The sequence below is a fragment of the Hippocampus comes genome, unplaced genomic scaffold (genome assembly GCF_001891065.2).
Source record: "Hippocampus comes isolate QL1 unplaced genomic scaffold, H_comes_QL1_v1.1 scaffold227, whole genome shotgun sequence".
NCBI lineage: Eukaryota > Metazoa > Chordata > Actinopteri > Syngnathiformes > Syngnathidae > Hippocampus > Hippocampus comes.
Window position 1 is genome coordinate 152,301 of NW_017805630.1, and position 16,244 is coordinate 168,544.

The window sequence follows — 16,244 nt, forward strand, 5'->3', positions numbered from 1 at the left end:
TATATATGACAGCAATTCATCGAAGCCCGGGTGTCTGTTAGAGTGGAGGGATGAGGCAAATGTTTGAGGAATTGGCAATCCTTAAAATATGACGCCGTAAATTTATTTATTTTTTTTTATATGTTAACAATAATGTGTGCCGTTATTAGTCATCAGAAACATGATGAGATAGTCATACAGTTGGTGGAGGGCCGGCAGATCTTGGCCAGAGGACTTTTGTATGAGTCTTGGAGGAGCCTCTTGGTGCCTAGACCGGGACCTGCGGTCAAGTTGTCTCCCAAAGTTTTCCTGTCTGAACCCAAACAGAGGAAACATAAGATAGCGAACCCCCGGTGTATTGTTGTTTGCCTAATGGTTGATAGAGGCAGGTCCAAATTTAGACTCCAATAATCTGCGTTTTACGAAGAAGGTGATGCCTGTGAGTATTGTTAAATCATCTCCACTGTTTAGGGCAGGGGGGTGGGGGGACTTGCCTAACTTGGTGAAGTTGATCACAAAAATTGGTTGCTACAAAAATCTCTGCCTCGAAACTATAATTAATTATTTTCAAATCATGTTTGTGGCATTAGGATCAAATGTTTGGCCACTGTCATGTTTCCATAGGGACATTTATTGCTGACGGACACGGTCACTCAGCAACCAATGTCCAACTTCCTTCCTTCCTACTGAGCCACACTGAATAGTTGAAAAGATGCCCAAGGTTTGGGGGTCTCTTGAAAAGAAAAAAGTTTCATGGAATTACTACAAAGCGGAGTGGGAGGAGTTTCAAGTGAGCAACATGCGGATGTGAACACGTGAAGAGATCTGCTGCTTGAGGTAAATAACTCTGAGCTCAGTTCCACCAGACCATGCTAGTATCTCAAGTTTGTGCTTGCAAGGAGAAAAAAAATAAATCGCCCAGTGACGGCTCAAAAGTTGGGTCACTGAAGGCACCACTGTAGAGAGTATATTGCAGATCTTTGCAAGTGGGTCGCACATCACCCACAATAAATGGGGGCTGACGACAGCTGTCATGTAACTGTCAGATGAAGTGTGAAGACCCCAACCCCACGACCGAAGTGATGCGCACCTGTAATGAAGGTGCGTCTGTCGTAATGCAGGCTTTCTCTGGCCACAGGCTGACTGCCAAAAAGCGGGTCGCAGTGTAGATTGTGGCAGAGCTTCTCCAGGAAGCGGAGGACGTAGGTGACACTGCTGGCGGTGGGCAGCGTCAGCGTGTGCTGCTGCTTCTCGAAGAAGGCTGCAAGCACAAATCCCCCCCGCAAATTCATTCCATCTGTATTTCCAGTGCGGTTCATTTTAACTCATTCAATCCCAGCCATTTTCACTGGAGCAACTCCCTCAATCCCAGCGTTTTACTGGATTTTGACTGATCTTGCAAGGCCCATAGAATATTTGGTTCTAATGCTATATAAACATGGAGCCTACCAAAATAAAGATTGGAAAAATTGTTTCTATCTTTTTCCATTCTTCAGCAATTGGCATGACAAAATGGCTAAGTTTCATGAAAATGGCGATTCCTGGGCAAAAAAAGAGGTTTTTGTCAAAGCATGCATTTCAAGCACGTGAGGCACCACTGCCACCTACTGGTCGCTTTCTTTTTGACATGATTTACAACGCAAACGGCTTATTCTCATTCACAGATTGCATTAGACCCTACTCCTCCCTATGACACACAAAAAAAAAAAAAGACTTAGAAGTACAAGTATGTCCTTGGTAGGCGGGGCCTAATTTTAAAAAAAAGTACAAGTACGTCTTGTGGAATGAAAGAGTTAATGGGCAAAATAACCTCACCTGAAATGACTTCACCGCCCTGGCCGGGCTTAAGGCAGGAGAAGACGCTGGCCTGGTTGTGGGCGGAGTCAATGCAGGCTTGGACGCACTGCTGAAGCACAGACGACGCCTGGGCGGGCCCAAAGTGGTCCGGCAGCTGCTGGATGCGCTGCTGGTTCAGATGGGGACCGACCTTGCCATACTTGTTTAGGTAGACACATACTAAGGGGACAAAAAGACAATGAAACCCCGTTTATCACCGGCGTGGATACGTTTTAGAGCCACCCGCAGTAGGTGAAATTCTGGGATGCCTATGTGTTGAGAATACTCTGCATAATGTAGTGTGTGGATACGTGCATGTGCCTTTAAGAGGCGGGGCCTGGTGGGGTGAATTGTGATGTGCATGAGCCCTCCCCGGATGTGAGTTGTGGCCGACAGCAGCTCCTGTGCGAATGTGCTTCATTGTGGTTATGCATTTGACTGTTCTCCAGGAAATCAATAAATGGCGTCGGCGATTGTGGCACGCCTTTCTCGCATGCGGGGGCATCCAAGTAAATGTATGTTGAGTGTAAGCGCACATATTTGCGATTCGCTACTTGCATCTTCACCTCGTCGTGGATTTGTTTGGGTTCTTTGTTGAAAAGTAATATTTACTGTTTTTGTGGTCAGACGAAAACCCTGTCTGCATGAAAATGACTTGTTGCTTTGGTGCCGTCTTGGAACTAAGGCACTAAGTTGAAGTGAGTTTGGGAGCGTCATGTCGTTTGTTGTAAGATTTATTCATTCATTTTTTTTCACCGGAGCGTCACTTACTTGCCCATTTTCGGTTTTACTGACCGGTCTCTGTCCCATTCGCGGGTACTGTGAAAGCCCATAAAAACGCAATATAACAGCGGGTGCAAACTATTTTTGGTACCTGTAGGTGCTTGTAGTGCAAATTTGGGGATGGTGGCATTGTCGAGCGGCACAGTGCTGGTGTCGGGCTCTGGGGTGCTGCTGGTGGGAGACGTGGGGACCGGGTGAGGCACCAGGCGAGGTTTTCTCTGGACACAGAAGCATCACGGCATCAGGATAACGTGAGCTTTTTATTTGGGCAGTCAGCTGTCATTGTTTCACTTGAAATTGTCTAAATCTCCTGATTTCAGCTTTTTCAACGGTATTTATCTGATTACCAGAGTCCTTTGTAAAAGCAAACTGATTATCTTTTGGGTTTTATTTAAAAATAATAATAATAATTTGCAAACATCTGCTTTTACCTTGGCAAACAATGAGCCAACCAAGTAACTAAATCAATCCCTCTCATGTGATATTGCTTCACTGGCGTTTAGTTGTTGTTTTGTGTACCACTAAACAATTCCGCATAAATAATTGGAGCGTAAACAGAAATAGGGGAGAAAATATTTTGTATTACACTTTAGCGCGAAAATAAAATTGTATCTAATTAATGGAAGGAATAATCAATTCTAACAATAAACGCTAAAACTTTTTTTTTGGGGGGGGGGGCTGATCTCTGAAGCTTTTTTTTTTTTTTTTTTGCATAGTTTTGCGAGATAACTGTAAAGTAAAAATGGTTGGCAGTTGTTTGGGCGTCGCATGAGAAACAGCAGCTACAAAGTAAAGCTACAGGCCAAGAAATCAATCAAATATTGGCAATGCTGGCCGGTTGGCAGCTTCAACACTGCTCTCTGGCGGCTCCACTATTATGATTCGTGTTTGATGGCCACTTTTATGATTTGTTTGCCAGCTTGCTAAGTGGAAGCGTCGCACAGAAAACAATCTGCTGCACTTGTCAAAAGCGATTAGGTGTGCAACCGCTACCTTGCTGCCAGGCTTTGGCCCTCTTTTCTTTGGAATCTTGATGGGTGCGTCCTGCGTCTGCGGCAGGGCTAACCTCTGCACCCAGTTGACCGGTACTCTGCCGCGGGGTCGTCCCGGAGCCGTCGTAGGCCGCCCGGGCCCGGCCGTGGCGTCTGGCAAGAAGCTGGCTCTCTTCACCCAGCCCAACTGCAAAGACGAGGCAAAGCAGCTTGATGATAGAAATAATGGTGGCGGTACAGTACTGCCAAAAACTCGGTAGACTTGGTGGGGACTTAGCAGCTCATACAATATGATAGCACACAACAATACAATGTATGTTATTATTTATCTCAAAATATGACAAAACCAAAAAAAAAAAAAAAAAAGACACATTACACTCACCAAAGATGCTGATTATTGAATGTATGAATGCATGGGTTGAGATTGCTAGAGAGTTATTTTGCGAGCGGAAGTTAGCTACAAGAAGTTTTGCTTCGACCAACATCATCAAGGGCCAGCGCTGTGGCACGTGAGGATGAATTTGAAATTAGAAAAGTTAGAGCGTCTGCAACCTACCTTACGTCCCGGTTTGGGTCCTCGTTTCTTGGGGATCTTAACGGGCTCCAGGCTTTTCTCCGTCTGGATGCTTGGCGGTCCCAAGGCTGAGGCCTTTTGACTCCAAGAGCCCTTGACTTTTCGCCGTCCGGGTTTGCGGCCCCTCTGACCGCCGCCTTTGCTTACCGCGGGGGTCGTGTGCACGGCCGAGGTCTCGACGGCCCCGTCCGTTAACGGTCCGCTGGTCTTTGGCATCACAGCTGCAATAGTCGAGAGGGGCGGAAAAAAAAAAAGAAAACAGGGCGTGAGTTACCAGGAATGTTTTGGGAAACCAACATAGTAAAATGAATACCGAGTCATATGATCATGAGGGAGGGAAAGAGCTCGTGGTTACATGAGGCTGTTTACTGAGAAATGCTGTCCTACAAACACTTCATGATACTGGCGTATAGTCAACACTGTTGTATTATTTGCATTCAAGGTAGTTCATTCATTCAATCCAACTATCCCAATGCCAAACGATATATATCTTTGTTTCCCTTTTTGGGCATTTTTTTTTTTATTTTATAAAGGCACCAGTGATGGCAAAGAGGGAAAGTGTGATGATAGCCAGAGCAAAAAAACAAAAAACTTGCTCCAACATCAGAAAACGGTACACGCGTGCGTCTCTGTCCAGGCTGCTCGGTCGAATTTGGATCATTTTTAAGACCCACAGAATATCTATCGTGTTCTGTCAAAATATAGGCAATGTCTTTTCTCTTGACTGTGAAACACAGTTTTTCTGCTACCAACTCGCGACACATGCTCTGCTTATACCAAACATATGCATAGCCGGTTCAAGTGTAGGGTACCTAAACGTGTCCTCTGCCTCATAATAGGCATAAGTCGAACGACCCCGACGAATCTTTTTCTTCTACTCAAAAGCTGTGCTGATCTCAAATCCAAAAGGATGCAACAGCGCCATCAAGAACGATATGTTGGCCATGAGTGGTTTACAAACCTGACTAACACAGACAAGCTCGGCGAGAGCATCTTCCAATGCCTAGCTGTTCAAAACAGTCCGATTCTAGTTCACAGATATAAACATCCGCTGTTGTGAATGAGTTGAAAAGGGACTTATGATGGTGAAAGTTTGACCCAGGAAATGATGACTTCAATTTCCATTGTTTCCTATTGGGATTTCTTCCACAGAATTTTCTTGTTGCCTAATTAGCGCCGAAAAGCGCACCATGAGCATTGTCTAAATCAAATGAAACAAGGCGGCAAATCTAGACAAGATTTGAACCCAGCCTGCCTTCCAAATGTCCGGGGTCTGCGACATAGCAACCGGCGGTGTGAATGCAAGCCTTTGAGGCGCCACTCAGTGTGAGAAAGGCAGCTGCTGACAGATGGGAGGTCACACTGACAGTCAATCAAACACCTTCGGCAGACAGGTGCCACGGGAAAATTACCTCTAAGAAGCGCAGGTGGGAAAGGAAACATTGTGTACAATATAATACACCCTGCGGGGATCTCAGATGAAATATAGTCCCATCAATGCAGCGTTGCAAGTTGCAACAAGTTGTCATTCGGTGGAAAACAAAACAAAAACAAAAAAACCCTTACAGATAGGTTTAATTCTTTGCCAACACATTTAAGGACCTTTAGGTGGCACGTTCATTGAGCAGTGGCAGCCGTTGCCCACACCGAAGTGTTGAGCAAGCAAATTCTTGTTTTCACACAGTCACACACGTGAGCGGCAACCTCATGGGGGAAACTTTCATTCTCTCACTTGAAGTGCATTTATGCTATTCCGCTCTTCTTACCTTCGCTGCCCTGTTCAAATTAAAGTCACACGTGTCATCTCGCGTGCTTCCTTCCCTGCAGATTAATTTTTGTCTCGCACCCTCAGTGACACTCGTCCTGTGTTGCTCCTCCCTGCTCTTCTCTCCTCCTGCTATCTGCTCACCGGTCTACAGTTTATTGGCATACATTCAAATAGAAGTTTCTCAGGAGTGCCCACCCACCCATCAAGGCCAAAATGTGCGATGCGCACCTTTTGTTCCGGGCGGCTGCAGATTGTCCCCGGTGCGTGCGCACCAGCCAACCGGGAAGATGTCGCGCGAGTCGTAGCGGCAGTAGTAGTCGAAGGCCCCCCGCCAGCCGTCAAAAGTGACCTGCACCTCCACTCCGCGCAGAGCGCCCACAGTGGCCGGGCAGATGAAGTGAGGGTTTTTGCGGTCCACCGCCTCCAGTTTCATGCCCACTTGGAAGGAGTTCTGCTCTGGCGCGGGGGGCTCCTGCTGCGGATGATGCGGCGGGAAGAAAAAGGTCACGGTACGGAAGGACGTGACACGGCTTAATATATCGCGCGGGCCTTGAAACTCAGAAACCTTACGGCCGATGAGAGATGAATTTCAAACTGTGTTAACGTCGGGGAACTATTTATTTACATTTTCTCTTAACTTTATCAGAGATGCTGCTGACCTTGGGAACTGTCTCCACCCTTGGAATTAAAACTAAGATCAGTGAAAATTTAACATGACATGTATTTTGAAATTTTGCATGTTATTTACTGTGGAGAATAGTATGGAGGTATTGTTTAAGTTTTCATTTAACTTTTTCAGACATGCTGATGACCATGGGAGCTCCCTGAACTTGTTAGAATTTAAAAATATCAATGTTTACGGTCAAAAAAAAAAAAAAAAAAAAAATCTAAATTTTTAATCTAAACAGACACGTCAACCATGTTAAATGTTGGAGTTTGTATGTTTTTTTTTTTTTTTAACATTTTGATGACAATAAGTTCCCTTTTAGTGAAAGTAAATATTGGCTCCAAATTGGGCATTGGCCCTGAAAAAAAAAAACGTATCGGTCTATCTCTAGCCCATGCCAATGTTTTGTCTTTTTATTACAATTTATTAAAAGTGATTTGTTTATTTTCTAGGTAGCGGAATGAAGCCCCACTTCTAAAGTAAAGTAACAGTAAGGGAAAAAGAAAACAACCCCCCCCCAACGTATCTTTGTTGAATTGTCACGCCTTTCACGGAGCTCATGCAATTATATCAAATACAGATGCAGCGTGCCAAACCAAATTGCATGATGAACTGAGACACTGTCTACTCGTATGAAGCCGACTATTTGAGGACCTGCGTGCGAGTGATGTAGAGTTACCTTGTGAAAGATGCGCGGAGGCGCCATCTCAGCACCATTTAGTGTCTTCAGAAGAAACAAGGGCCAGGAGGATGCGTTTAGACGGAAACCTGACCCGTGAATTTTCAGAATTTGAGCTATTCCGCCTATGGCCAAACCACAATCAATCATAGCCAATGTCAGCGCGCGGTCTTTTACCAAGCGGGGGCTGCAACATCCCGCCGCTCTTCTCACAGTTGCCAATGGGTTGGATCTCGGACGAGTCCACCAGGCGCCAGAAGTCGTTCTTGTTGTCGGAGCCGTCGAGGCGCAGGCGGAGCCGCGACCCCGTCAGGCCCACCACCGTGGCGATGCAGGTGGACGTGGTGTTGCGCGGGTCCTGAGCCTCCAGTTTCATGCCGGCTTTGAACTCATTAACGGGCGGCGTAAGGCTCTAGAGGGGTCGTTGATTGAGACATGTGAGTGGCAGATTGCTGTTCTTTACGCCGACAAGATTATCGCTTACCTGACGGAAGCATGACGCAGGTGCTGCACTGGCGCCTGTCTCTTTGAGGTACTTCTCCCAACTGAAATGGCCTGTGTGGAAAGAAATACAATTCATACATTTGTGCAGGACTTGCTTTGAGAATGGGGCCTCTGAAGGTAAATGCTCTGAAGTCGTTCGCGGGATTTGGTGACATCTTTCCCAAAGAACGGCCTCAACGGTGGTGTATAAGGAGACATCATGTGGACTCGTCCAGTGACGTTGCTTGCAAAGCAACAGGGCAGGAGAAATGATCGTCAGGTATTCAATTTGCATCCTGTTGCCGGCATTGTGGACCCCACCTCTGTTATAGCTGATCATACTTCAGAAAGCAAATAACTCCAAAGGTCAACTCTGCCCCCACATTATGACGGTGACTTTTATGGAGACCCATACTGATCTTTGGCAAATTAATAAGAATTACCTTGGAACAGGGAAGGCAACCGGGAGGGCCGTCCACTCCGAGCGTGCTTGATCTTTCTTGCATCTTTCCACTCTATAGCTAAAAAGGTTTTGACAGTAAAATAAATTCATCTACCGGAGAAGTTCCTCTCAGTCAATATTTGATGTGAGCATTGCACTTTGGAAAAAAAAAAGACACCACTGAAAATGCCATAACTGATTGCAAATGTAACAGCGACAAGCTATTCAATAAATCTTTTGAATGACACAATAATAACATGTTACCTTTCTGCGGCGCAGGCTTCCTCATGCTCCACTGCTACGGAACAATCTCAGGATATAAAAGTGGCTGACCACCCTAAGAGATTTAAAACAACAACAACAAAAAAAAAACAAAACGTTTTTACACTTTCCTCGCAATTTGAAAACTTTTTTGGGGGTGTGGGAAACATTCAGAACACAAGAACTTTTGAGCATATCTAGCCTTTTGAACGAGAGGGGCATATGAAAATGGTATATCACTTGTGGACGACCACTCAAGTAAAAAGGCCAACCACAAGATTCAGGAATTCATTTCAAAACATGTTTATAATTGGGGTCGTACTGCTGCATTCATGGAGGTGTTTCTCATCATTCTACTCCTATAGAATTTTCCTTGGTAAAGTCCCAGGTAGAGGTGCAACAATTAATCAATAACGTGACAACTAAGTGATGGTCAAAATTGTTGTAATTACATAATCCATTAATTGTTTAACTTACAATTGTCCAAATCCTTGGACTTTCTGCTTCTCTACAGTAAATATTCCGATTTCTGGAGTCCTCTATGAAAGCGGAGAGATCATCTTCGTGTTTAACATTTTTGTTGCTAGCATCAGCTTGTACGTTGAAAAACTACAAGCAACATTCTTTTTTCACTATTTTCTGACATGTTACGGACGAAACCAGAAACTTACTATCACAATTTAGGGGAAAACACACCTGTCGGTTTAATCGATGACGCAAATCATCTTTTTTGCAACCGTAGTAGTAATAACACGTACTTGACGTGTAGTGGAACCTGAAACAGCCTGAAAAATGCATCTCAAACTCATGACAGTGCATGAAGGTGTACCTAACGTAGCGTCCGATGAGTGGACGCAATATTTGATGGATGAGTGAAGAATAGCTACAACAATGAATTCGACGCGTATCACCCCCGATAATATGGCACCGACTTACCTTAGAAGTTCATGACCGCGAAGCGATGTTCTCTTCCCACCAGACCGGCTTGTTTTCCACACAAGTGCGCCTTTTTCTTTCGGCGATCAAGTCCGAGCGAGCCGCCACCTTCCAAGACGACGAATGACAAAACAGCAACATTAACGGGGTTTGCAACTTCACTTTCAACGAAAGCCCCCTCGGCGGCCTGAAGCCACGAATCTGCCAGAAAAATAAAGCACACTGTTCGGTTGGCTTGGGTCGCCCACGTTAGTGACACGCAGACGGCAGACGCGCGGCGCCTCATTCAAAGTACAAAAGCCTCCTCCTCCCTCCTTCCTAGCTTTCCCCCCCGACACACAAGCCGAGGAGTCCTGCCAGCTCGGCTTGACAGGCGGCGTTGCTAGTCAGGAGCTCGGCTAACCAACGCTACCGCTAGGGTGTAAGTCCAAAAAAAAAAAAAAAAAAAAAAGCCAGTACGTGAAACATGACAGTACTTGACTTGTTATGACAAACACATACGTGCCAATGCAGGCAGGCAATCGAGGCTCGGAGGCTAACTAGCTTAGCATGCTAAACGCTAGCTCGTTGTTGACCTTATTAAAAAAAATCTATATACATGATGGCAATGCGTACGACAAGAAGTGTACCAGGCACACTTTCTGAGGCGGTCGCGTTTGCTTTTGCGGGCTCCGCGACGACGCCGTGTCCTGAAAGAAGACGCAGCTGTCAAGTCTTGTTTGGAGACGTGGGCTGGCTTTGTAGCGTGTTGTTGTTGCCAAGGAGTTACCGCCACGCCGCCATTTTTGCGACTGGATGTCGATTGGGGTTGAGTAAACTGGGGGTGCTGGGGGGCTGTGGGGGGGCTTTTCCACACTGTACGATGAGACCCTGCAAGACGGTCAGAAGAGGAAATAGCGCAACCCAGTGGCCAAAATGTGGTACAGTATTATAAGAACAGCGTCACAAGAAACACGCTTCATGTCGTGGGATAGATACACAACTGTACAGTAGAGATGAAAAAAAAGTTACAATTTGTTTATATATATTTATATATATATTCAGGTTAGGAAATGTGAGGTACTGTGTGGACCTCAATAACAACAAACTCATATCTGGGCCTGCTTAATTGAATAAAAAGCTGTTATACTCGCAGGAAACCATGATTTATTTTGGTTTATGAAAGGCAACAGGTGGATACACAGGTTTATTGTGCCTTCTGACATATAATCAAAGAAAATGTCATTTTTCTGCCTGTCGCAGGCATTGATAAATGAACAAATTATTTGAAATTGCACGATTTCCCACATTTACAGTACCCTACGTTGGTTGTTAGGAGGATTGTTGAATGTAAAAGATTGATGGATCACTGCCACAGTATTTGCAATTTGTATTAAAAGATTTATATACCAACATTGTAGCCCAATACGTTTCAACGCTTACGCACACGAAAGACTTCTATCTTAATAAAAGGCGACTATCATACACCGTATAAATATCTGTTCTCATAAATGATTGCAAGAAAGTCATGATTGTTTTAAATGTTACTGCAGTACAGCGCAATGGTGCAATTTAACCACATTAAGATTTGTTGTAGTTCTAAAAAAATAAAAAATAAAATAAACATTGCCTGGAGCAAAATCTGGCATTATTTATAGCTATTTGTTCCAGTAAAAAAATATTCGAACATAGTGAACCCACAAATAGGGAATTTTAATATTGCATACATATTTCTGAATATCGTAGGCCTGGAATGAAGTCTTATAAAACAGTGTTTCTCTTAAATTTTTCAGGACACTTACCCAATAATGAAATAAAATGCAGACCTCTATTCTCTAAATCTGTCGCAACAGTAGCACTGCAGAGCCATCCAACAATATACAGTGAACTGCTTATACAACCAGGCATAGGTGTTTCTAGGTTGTTGTTGCGGATGTGCTGAAGCACTCCTAAAATGAATCCCAAGATCCATAAAAATTGAGTAGTAAATAATAATCATTTTTATATAGTCTTGAAACGCGTAAAATTGGACAGTAATTGTTTGAAACCAAATCTTTCAACAAAAAATATGCTACCTGAGTGCTCGTGTTATACCCACACAGAGCGATAAACTGTCTTCCAATGATATGGCGCAAGTACCCGACTGAAACATGGACATATGACACATTTCCTCAAGCACTCAATACCAACACGCTATAAACGTTACCAGTCCTCATTTTTGCTTCATTTAATCGTAGGTAGGAAAAGTTTTCCTACGGCTAAGAAATGATTCATTCCAATGGTCGTTCGGACAGTACCACGGTACTCTTTTTGAAGTGGAGTGAAAGAAGCTAGATGTTGTGTCAAGTCCATGTGTTAACAATAAAACCAAGATGCTCGTGACAAGCTAACTGACTGGATGCCAATGAACATTCTAACTCCAACTCAGACAGGAAGAGGGAGGATTTTTAGATATTAGTGTTCAAAGTACTGGCACAAAGTTATTGGATTACATTTCATTTCCTATAAAAGTACAAAATTAAGTCCGGTGTCCGTTTTTTGATATTTTTAATACAGAATACAGTAGTTGGACTGGTTTACCATTACTCCTACAACTACAAAAAAAAATGTGGATGTAGAGGTGCTACTGTATCAGAATGAGTTGTCTCCTTTCAGAAATTAGTCGTGTTACAGTCTGCTTGTTTTATAAATGTAATCCAGTCCTCTTTTGCTTTACATAACCTTTTTCAGATTTCACAATTGTGTCACAGACTTTACCAAGAGGTGAAGGCGCTTCTTGGGAATGTACAAAAATGACAGACCGTGGTAACTTCTGACCCAACGAAGTTGAATTGCCCTGGTGAGGCTGCAGTCGAAAACTGCCTTTATTCAGATGTAAGTGTGCGAAACTTGAAACGAGCTGCCATGTCAATTAAGGACCGAGTGGAAAACGTTGCTATGTAATTTGGAGAGAACCAACACCCCCAGCACTCTGCTTGTGTGTGTCATGGTCAGGGCTGCTAATGCCCGCTTCATCCTGTGTTGGGCAGGCCGTGGCCCCGTGCACCCCCCATTCCACCTCCCAATCCTCCTTGCAGGCCAGTCAATTATGTTCGGTTTCACACGGTGAAAAGGGTTAATTGGCAGTGCCCACGCGCCTGATTGGACCTGTTTCACGCCTGTCGGCCTTCATCGCTTCAAAGGAAGCCACCCCCACCCCTCCCCCGCCGCCCCAAGTCCACCGGGAGACCGTTATCAGAGCACTCACGCAGTCACACTCCTAGTGGACATGCACGCAGTGTTCTTCAAAAAACGGCCTTCTGGGAGCTCGAATTTGTGCACACGAGCGACACTGCACTCGAGCGAGTGTGCTCATGCTGAGACGTGAGCATGTTTACGTTCTACTGTTGAACACAAGGGGTCAGTGTTGCTTCAATCAAGGCCCATGATCACTCCTGTCTCATTATCATCATCATCATCATCATCGTCGCCATCATTTTGCTCTCCTCTGAGGACCCGCATGATCCATCACGGCACATTGTTCTGTCATTTCAAATCACTCGTTAAATCCTAATAATGATCGTCTTCTTTCATTATGTAATATTCATGCCGTCCTTTTCTCTCTCTTCTTTTTTTTTTGAAGTCGATTTTGTCTTTAAGAGTGGCTCATTGTCAAGTTTCCCTCCAGTGTTATTGTCTCCTTGTCTCTCAGTAAGTCCATGTGATCTTAGTTCTTTATTAATAAGGCATAAGCCACAGAGCTGCAGGCAACCAACTCCATTATGGCCACCATACAAGTTCGTTAGAGCCAATTAACTGCACGGACAATGGGCTTTGCTCAGTGGCTATTTCTTTCATGAAGCACGGTGCTTTCAATATATTATGGTGCTATAAGTCTTGCAAAGGTGCTTTTGAAAGCTTGTGGCATGAACAAGCCTCTCAATAGTGTCTGCTTTCCTGAGAATTTAGTAGGGTTTCATAATCATCTCTCCTCAATAGTGCTGGCCCTAATTGATCGTCAGTCGCATTTTCACAAATGATCTTTCGCTTAAATTCTCACCTACAGTCAGTTCCATAAATATCAGGACATGGATATGATTCTCATCTTTTTTGGCTTGAAACCTACTGTGTTATAACTGCGGACTTTCAGCTTTGATTTGAGGGTATTTTTCTTCAACTCAGGTGAGCGTTTATATAGGTGCCTCCCACTTTTTAAGGGACCAAATGTAATGGGACAAATGAACAATCCTGAGTAAGACTTTCACTTTTAATGACATATGTATGGTTTTTACAGAATTTTTACAGCTTGGTGAATGTCACATTTTACCAAAGAAATATTTGTTGGAAAAGCCAGCATGCAGTTTGCGAAAGAGTCTTTGTATGCTTCACTGTTTAAGCCACAGGTGCATATTTTTTGATTTAATGATGTAATTACTGTATATTTTTATCAAATATAATATTGCTCATTGCTATTTTTCTCATTCAGAAACACATTAGATTTTTTAATTTATTTTTGTCATGAGTCAGGAATGGACTAAGGGCATTTCCATTGATTTCAATGGCGAAAATGATTTGGTATTCAAGTGAGAAACAAGTACTCAAGGAACAGAGTCATATCTCAAGGCACCGCTATATTTACAACATTATTACGACTTGGCCATGTCGACATCTAGCTGAATTTCACCTAAACCTACAAACGTAATTTTTGTTGTGAAAGATCATGCGATGGCAGGGAATTTTTGACTGGCCGTCACATCTGCGATGTAGCGACACTTCAAAATTGGAATTGCCTCTTGCCTCTCCTCCTACAGTTGTCGCTCGTTATATCACAATTAAGTTTTTGCTGCTTCACTGTATCATGATTTTTATTTTTGTACTATATCGCAAATTGTTGGGGGGAGTGATTTAACGGCAGAGAATTTCTTAAATTTGGGCTCATTTCTCAAGTAACGTGATCCCCGCGATATACGGGGGATTACTGTAATTTAGACATTAAAAAAAATAATGTCTACATTCCATGTCAGTGGTAATTCAGAACGAGGCGGGAACGTGCCGTCTTCTACAGACATTGTTCAAGGGGCTATACTGCTACATGTGTGTTTGTGCGTCCTTCTGTTTTTACCTCACACTCGGCGGGTGCATTTCTGGCGACCCAAAGGAGTGCAGTGTCGAGTGTGAAGACGCTTGGATGTACAATCCCATTGGATTTTTTAAATTTATTTATTTTTTTGGTGGAGCTAAAATATGTTTTTGCTCTCACTCGTTCACAGCCGCATGTTTCCATGTGATTTCCTTCACGTGCCTTCGTCGCCGGCTTGCATCGCTTCGTCAGCGGGACTCTGCCGCCTGGAACTCTCCGTTCAGGAGTCAAAGGTATCGAACGCCACAAGTCAAACTGAAAGCAAAGCTGCAGTTATGGATGGAGATGTCACAGGCAAAAGCTTTGGACACTTATGATGGATTTTGAGAACACACAAATGTTTCTCTTTGCAACAGAACGTTTATTTTCAAACTGCATTGGGTTTGCACATCCGGCTGTGTTTTACTTTTCTCTTAGTGAACTTAGATACAAAGAAACATTTTGATGCAGCCCAACGGCATCAATAAAAATGTAAACAAGAGCACGGAGGGAGCGCAAAACTCTGCTGAAGCTTGAACTTTTTGAAAGGCAAGATCAATGACGGATCGACCACAACCTTGAGACGTTCAAACTGTTGTGATGGAGGCATTTTTACTCCAGTCCTGTAGGGGGCGGCAAAGCGTGGATTTCATATTTTCCCTTGCATGTGTGGATTCTTGGCATGACGTCATCTTTGTTGACAAATTGTGATGTTTGTCGCCTTTTGAAATTATATCCGCTTATGAAAGAGGCAAAAAAAATAATCTGATCACATCTCACATATCGGGAAAAAAAAAATCGGAATTGATCTGCAGTGTGAATAGAGCCTTATGATGTGGCGCATATCGGCATGTGAGTTTGAGACCAGTGTTTTTGAAACGTGTCAAGGAATGAGTTGTGTCTCGATCAATCTTACCTTGCCTCTTGGCCAGGGATGTGTCCAAGGACCGGCAACCCGAGGCCAAGGCCAAGGCCAAGGACTTGACTCCCAAGGCCGAGGCCAAGGCCAAGGAATTGACTTCCAAGGCCAAGGCCAAGGACCAAGGACTTGCTTCCGAGGCCAAGGCCAAGGACCAAGGACTGATTTTGAAACTGAGGCCTAGCCAAGGACATGTATAAAACAATGCTATCATACCACTTGGCAGGTCCTCGTGATTATCAATCCCCCTCCATCATAACCCTTAGCACTCCCTAAAACGCTTGAAAAGTGATTTTATTCAAAGAGTAGAACAGTCAGGGTACATGTTATTTATACTGAGAAAAAAAAATAAAATCATATGATATACATTTATGAATTAATGTTTTAGTGCAGTAGTTTCTTAATATGAAGTAAATCAACACTCAACAGGCATGACATGGCACGGAACACAAGTTGAGAAATGACTTTGCATAGAAGTCAATCACTGACTGCAGAAAAAGCGGTAATCTCACAGTGATCATTTTACAGTTCACCTGCAGCGAGTCCCAGGGACTCACTGATCAGAAAAGTATGAGTCCCATTATGCATTGAGAGAGTCCCAAATTTCGAATTCCGAAATGGTCTACTTATTCAATTGCATATGATAACACAAACAACATATACATACAATTATAAACAAATGCTGCAAAAATTTAAATAATTCAGGAGCAGGCCTGAGGATTTCAGAAATTCATGGTAACCGTTTTTCGGTTCAGTCGGATTACCCAATGGGAAACCACAATAACTGATGTTGGGTTCCGTAAACGTTCATCATGGGAACCCATTTTTCTATTTTGACTGATATTGAT

General features: G+C 43.7%; 1 protein-coding gene and 1 long non-coding RNA gene across 7 annotated transcripts in view; one reads left to right on the top strand and one right to left on the bottom strand.

Moving 5' to 3' along the window:
- The window catches only part of LOC109522793 (Scm polycomb group protein homolog 1), an 11,442-nt gene extending 1,945 nt beyond the window's left edge, over positions 1 to 9,497 (bottom strand). The window contains exons 1-13 of one of the 3 annotated variants that reach the window (XM_019881596.1): positions 9,401 to 9,497; positions 8,468 to 8,540; positions 8,205 to 8,282; positions 7,763 to 7,833; positions 7,456 to 7,690; positions 7,279 to 7,367; positions 6,161 to 6,407; positions 4,147 to 4,385; positions 3,592 to 3,777; positions 2,690 to 2,816; positions 1,795 to 1,995; positions 1,070 to 1,240; positions 138 to 292 (exon numbers count right to left, since the gene is read on the bottom strand). In XM_019881596.1, coding sequence (XP_019737155.1) covers positions 153 to 292; positions 1,070 to 1,240; positions 1,795 to 1,995; positions 2,690 to 2,816; positions 3,592 to 3,777; positions 4,147 to 4,385; positions 6,161 to 6,407; positions 7,279 to 7,367; positions 7,456 to 7,690; positions 7,763 to 7,833; positions 8,205 to 8,282; positions 8,468 to 8,492 — 1,809 coding nt within the window. In that variant the 5' untranslated portion in view covers positions 8,493 to 8,540; positions 9,401 to 9,497 and the 3' untranslated portion in view covers positions 138 to 152. Of the gene's footprint in view, positions 1 to 137; positions 293 to 1,069; positions 1,241 to 1,794; positions 1,996 to 2,689; positions 2,817 to 3,591; positions 3,778 to 4,146; positions 4,386 to 6,160; positions 6,408 to 7,278; positions 7,368 to 7,455; positions 7,691 to 7,762; positions 7,834 to 8,204; positions 8,283 to 8,467; positions 8,541 to 9,400 lie in introns of those variants that run through there. The other 2 variants (XM_019881594.1, XM_019881593.1) reach the window with 2 other exon arrangements.
- A 102-nt stretch (positions 9,498 to 9,599) lies between these two features.
- LOC109522794 (uncharacterized) overlaps positions 9,600 to 16,244 on the top strand; it is a 58,418-nt gene continuing 51,773 nt past the window's right edge. For 3 of the 4 annotated variants that reach the window (XR_002169622.1, XR_002169621.1, XR_002169620.1), the window contains exons 1-2: positions 9,600 to 9,821; positions 14,629 to 14,731. This is a non-coding gene — a long non-coding RNA (uncharacterized LOC109522794). Of the gene's footprint in view, positions 9,822 to 14,628; positions 15,239 to 16,244 lie in introns of those variants that run through there. The other variant, XR_002169619.1, reaches the window with a different exon arrangement.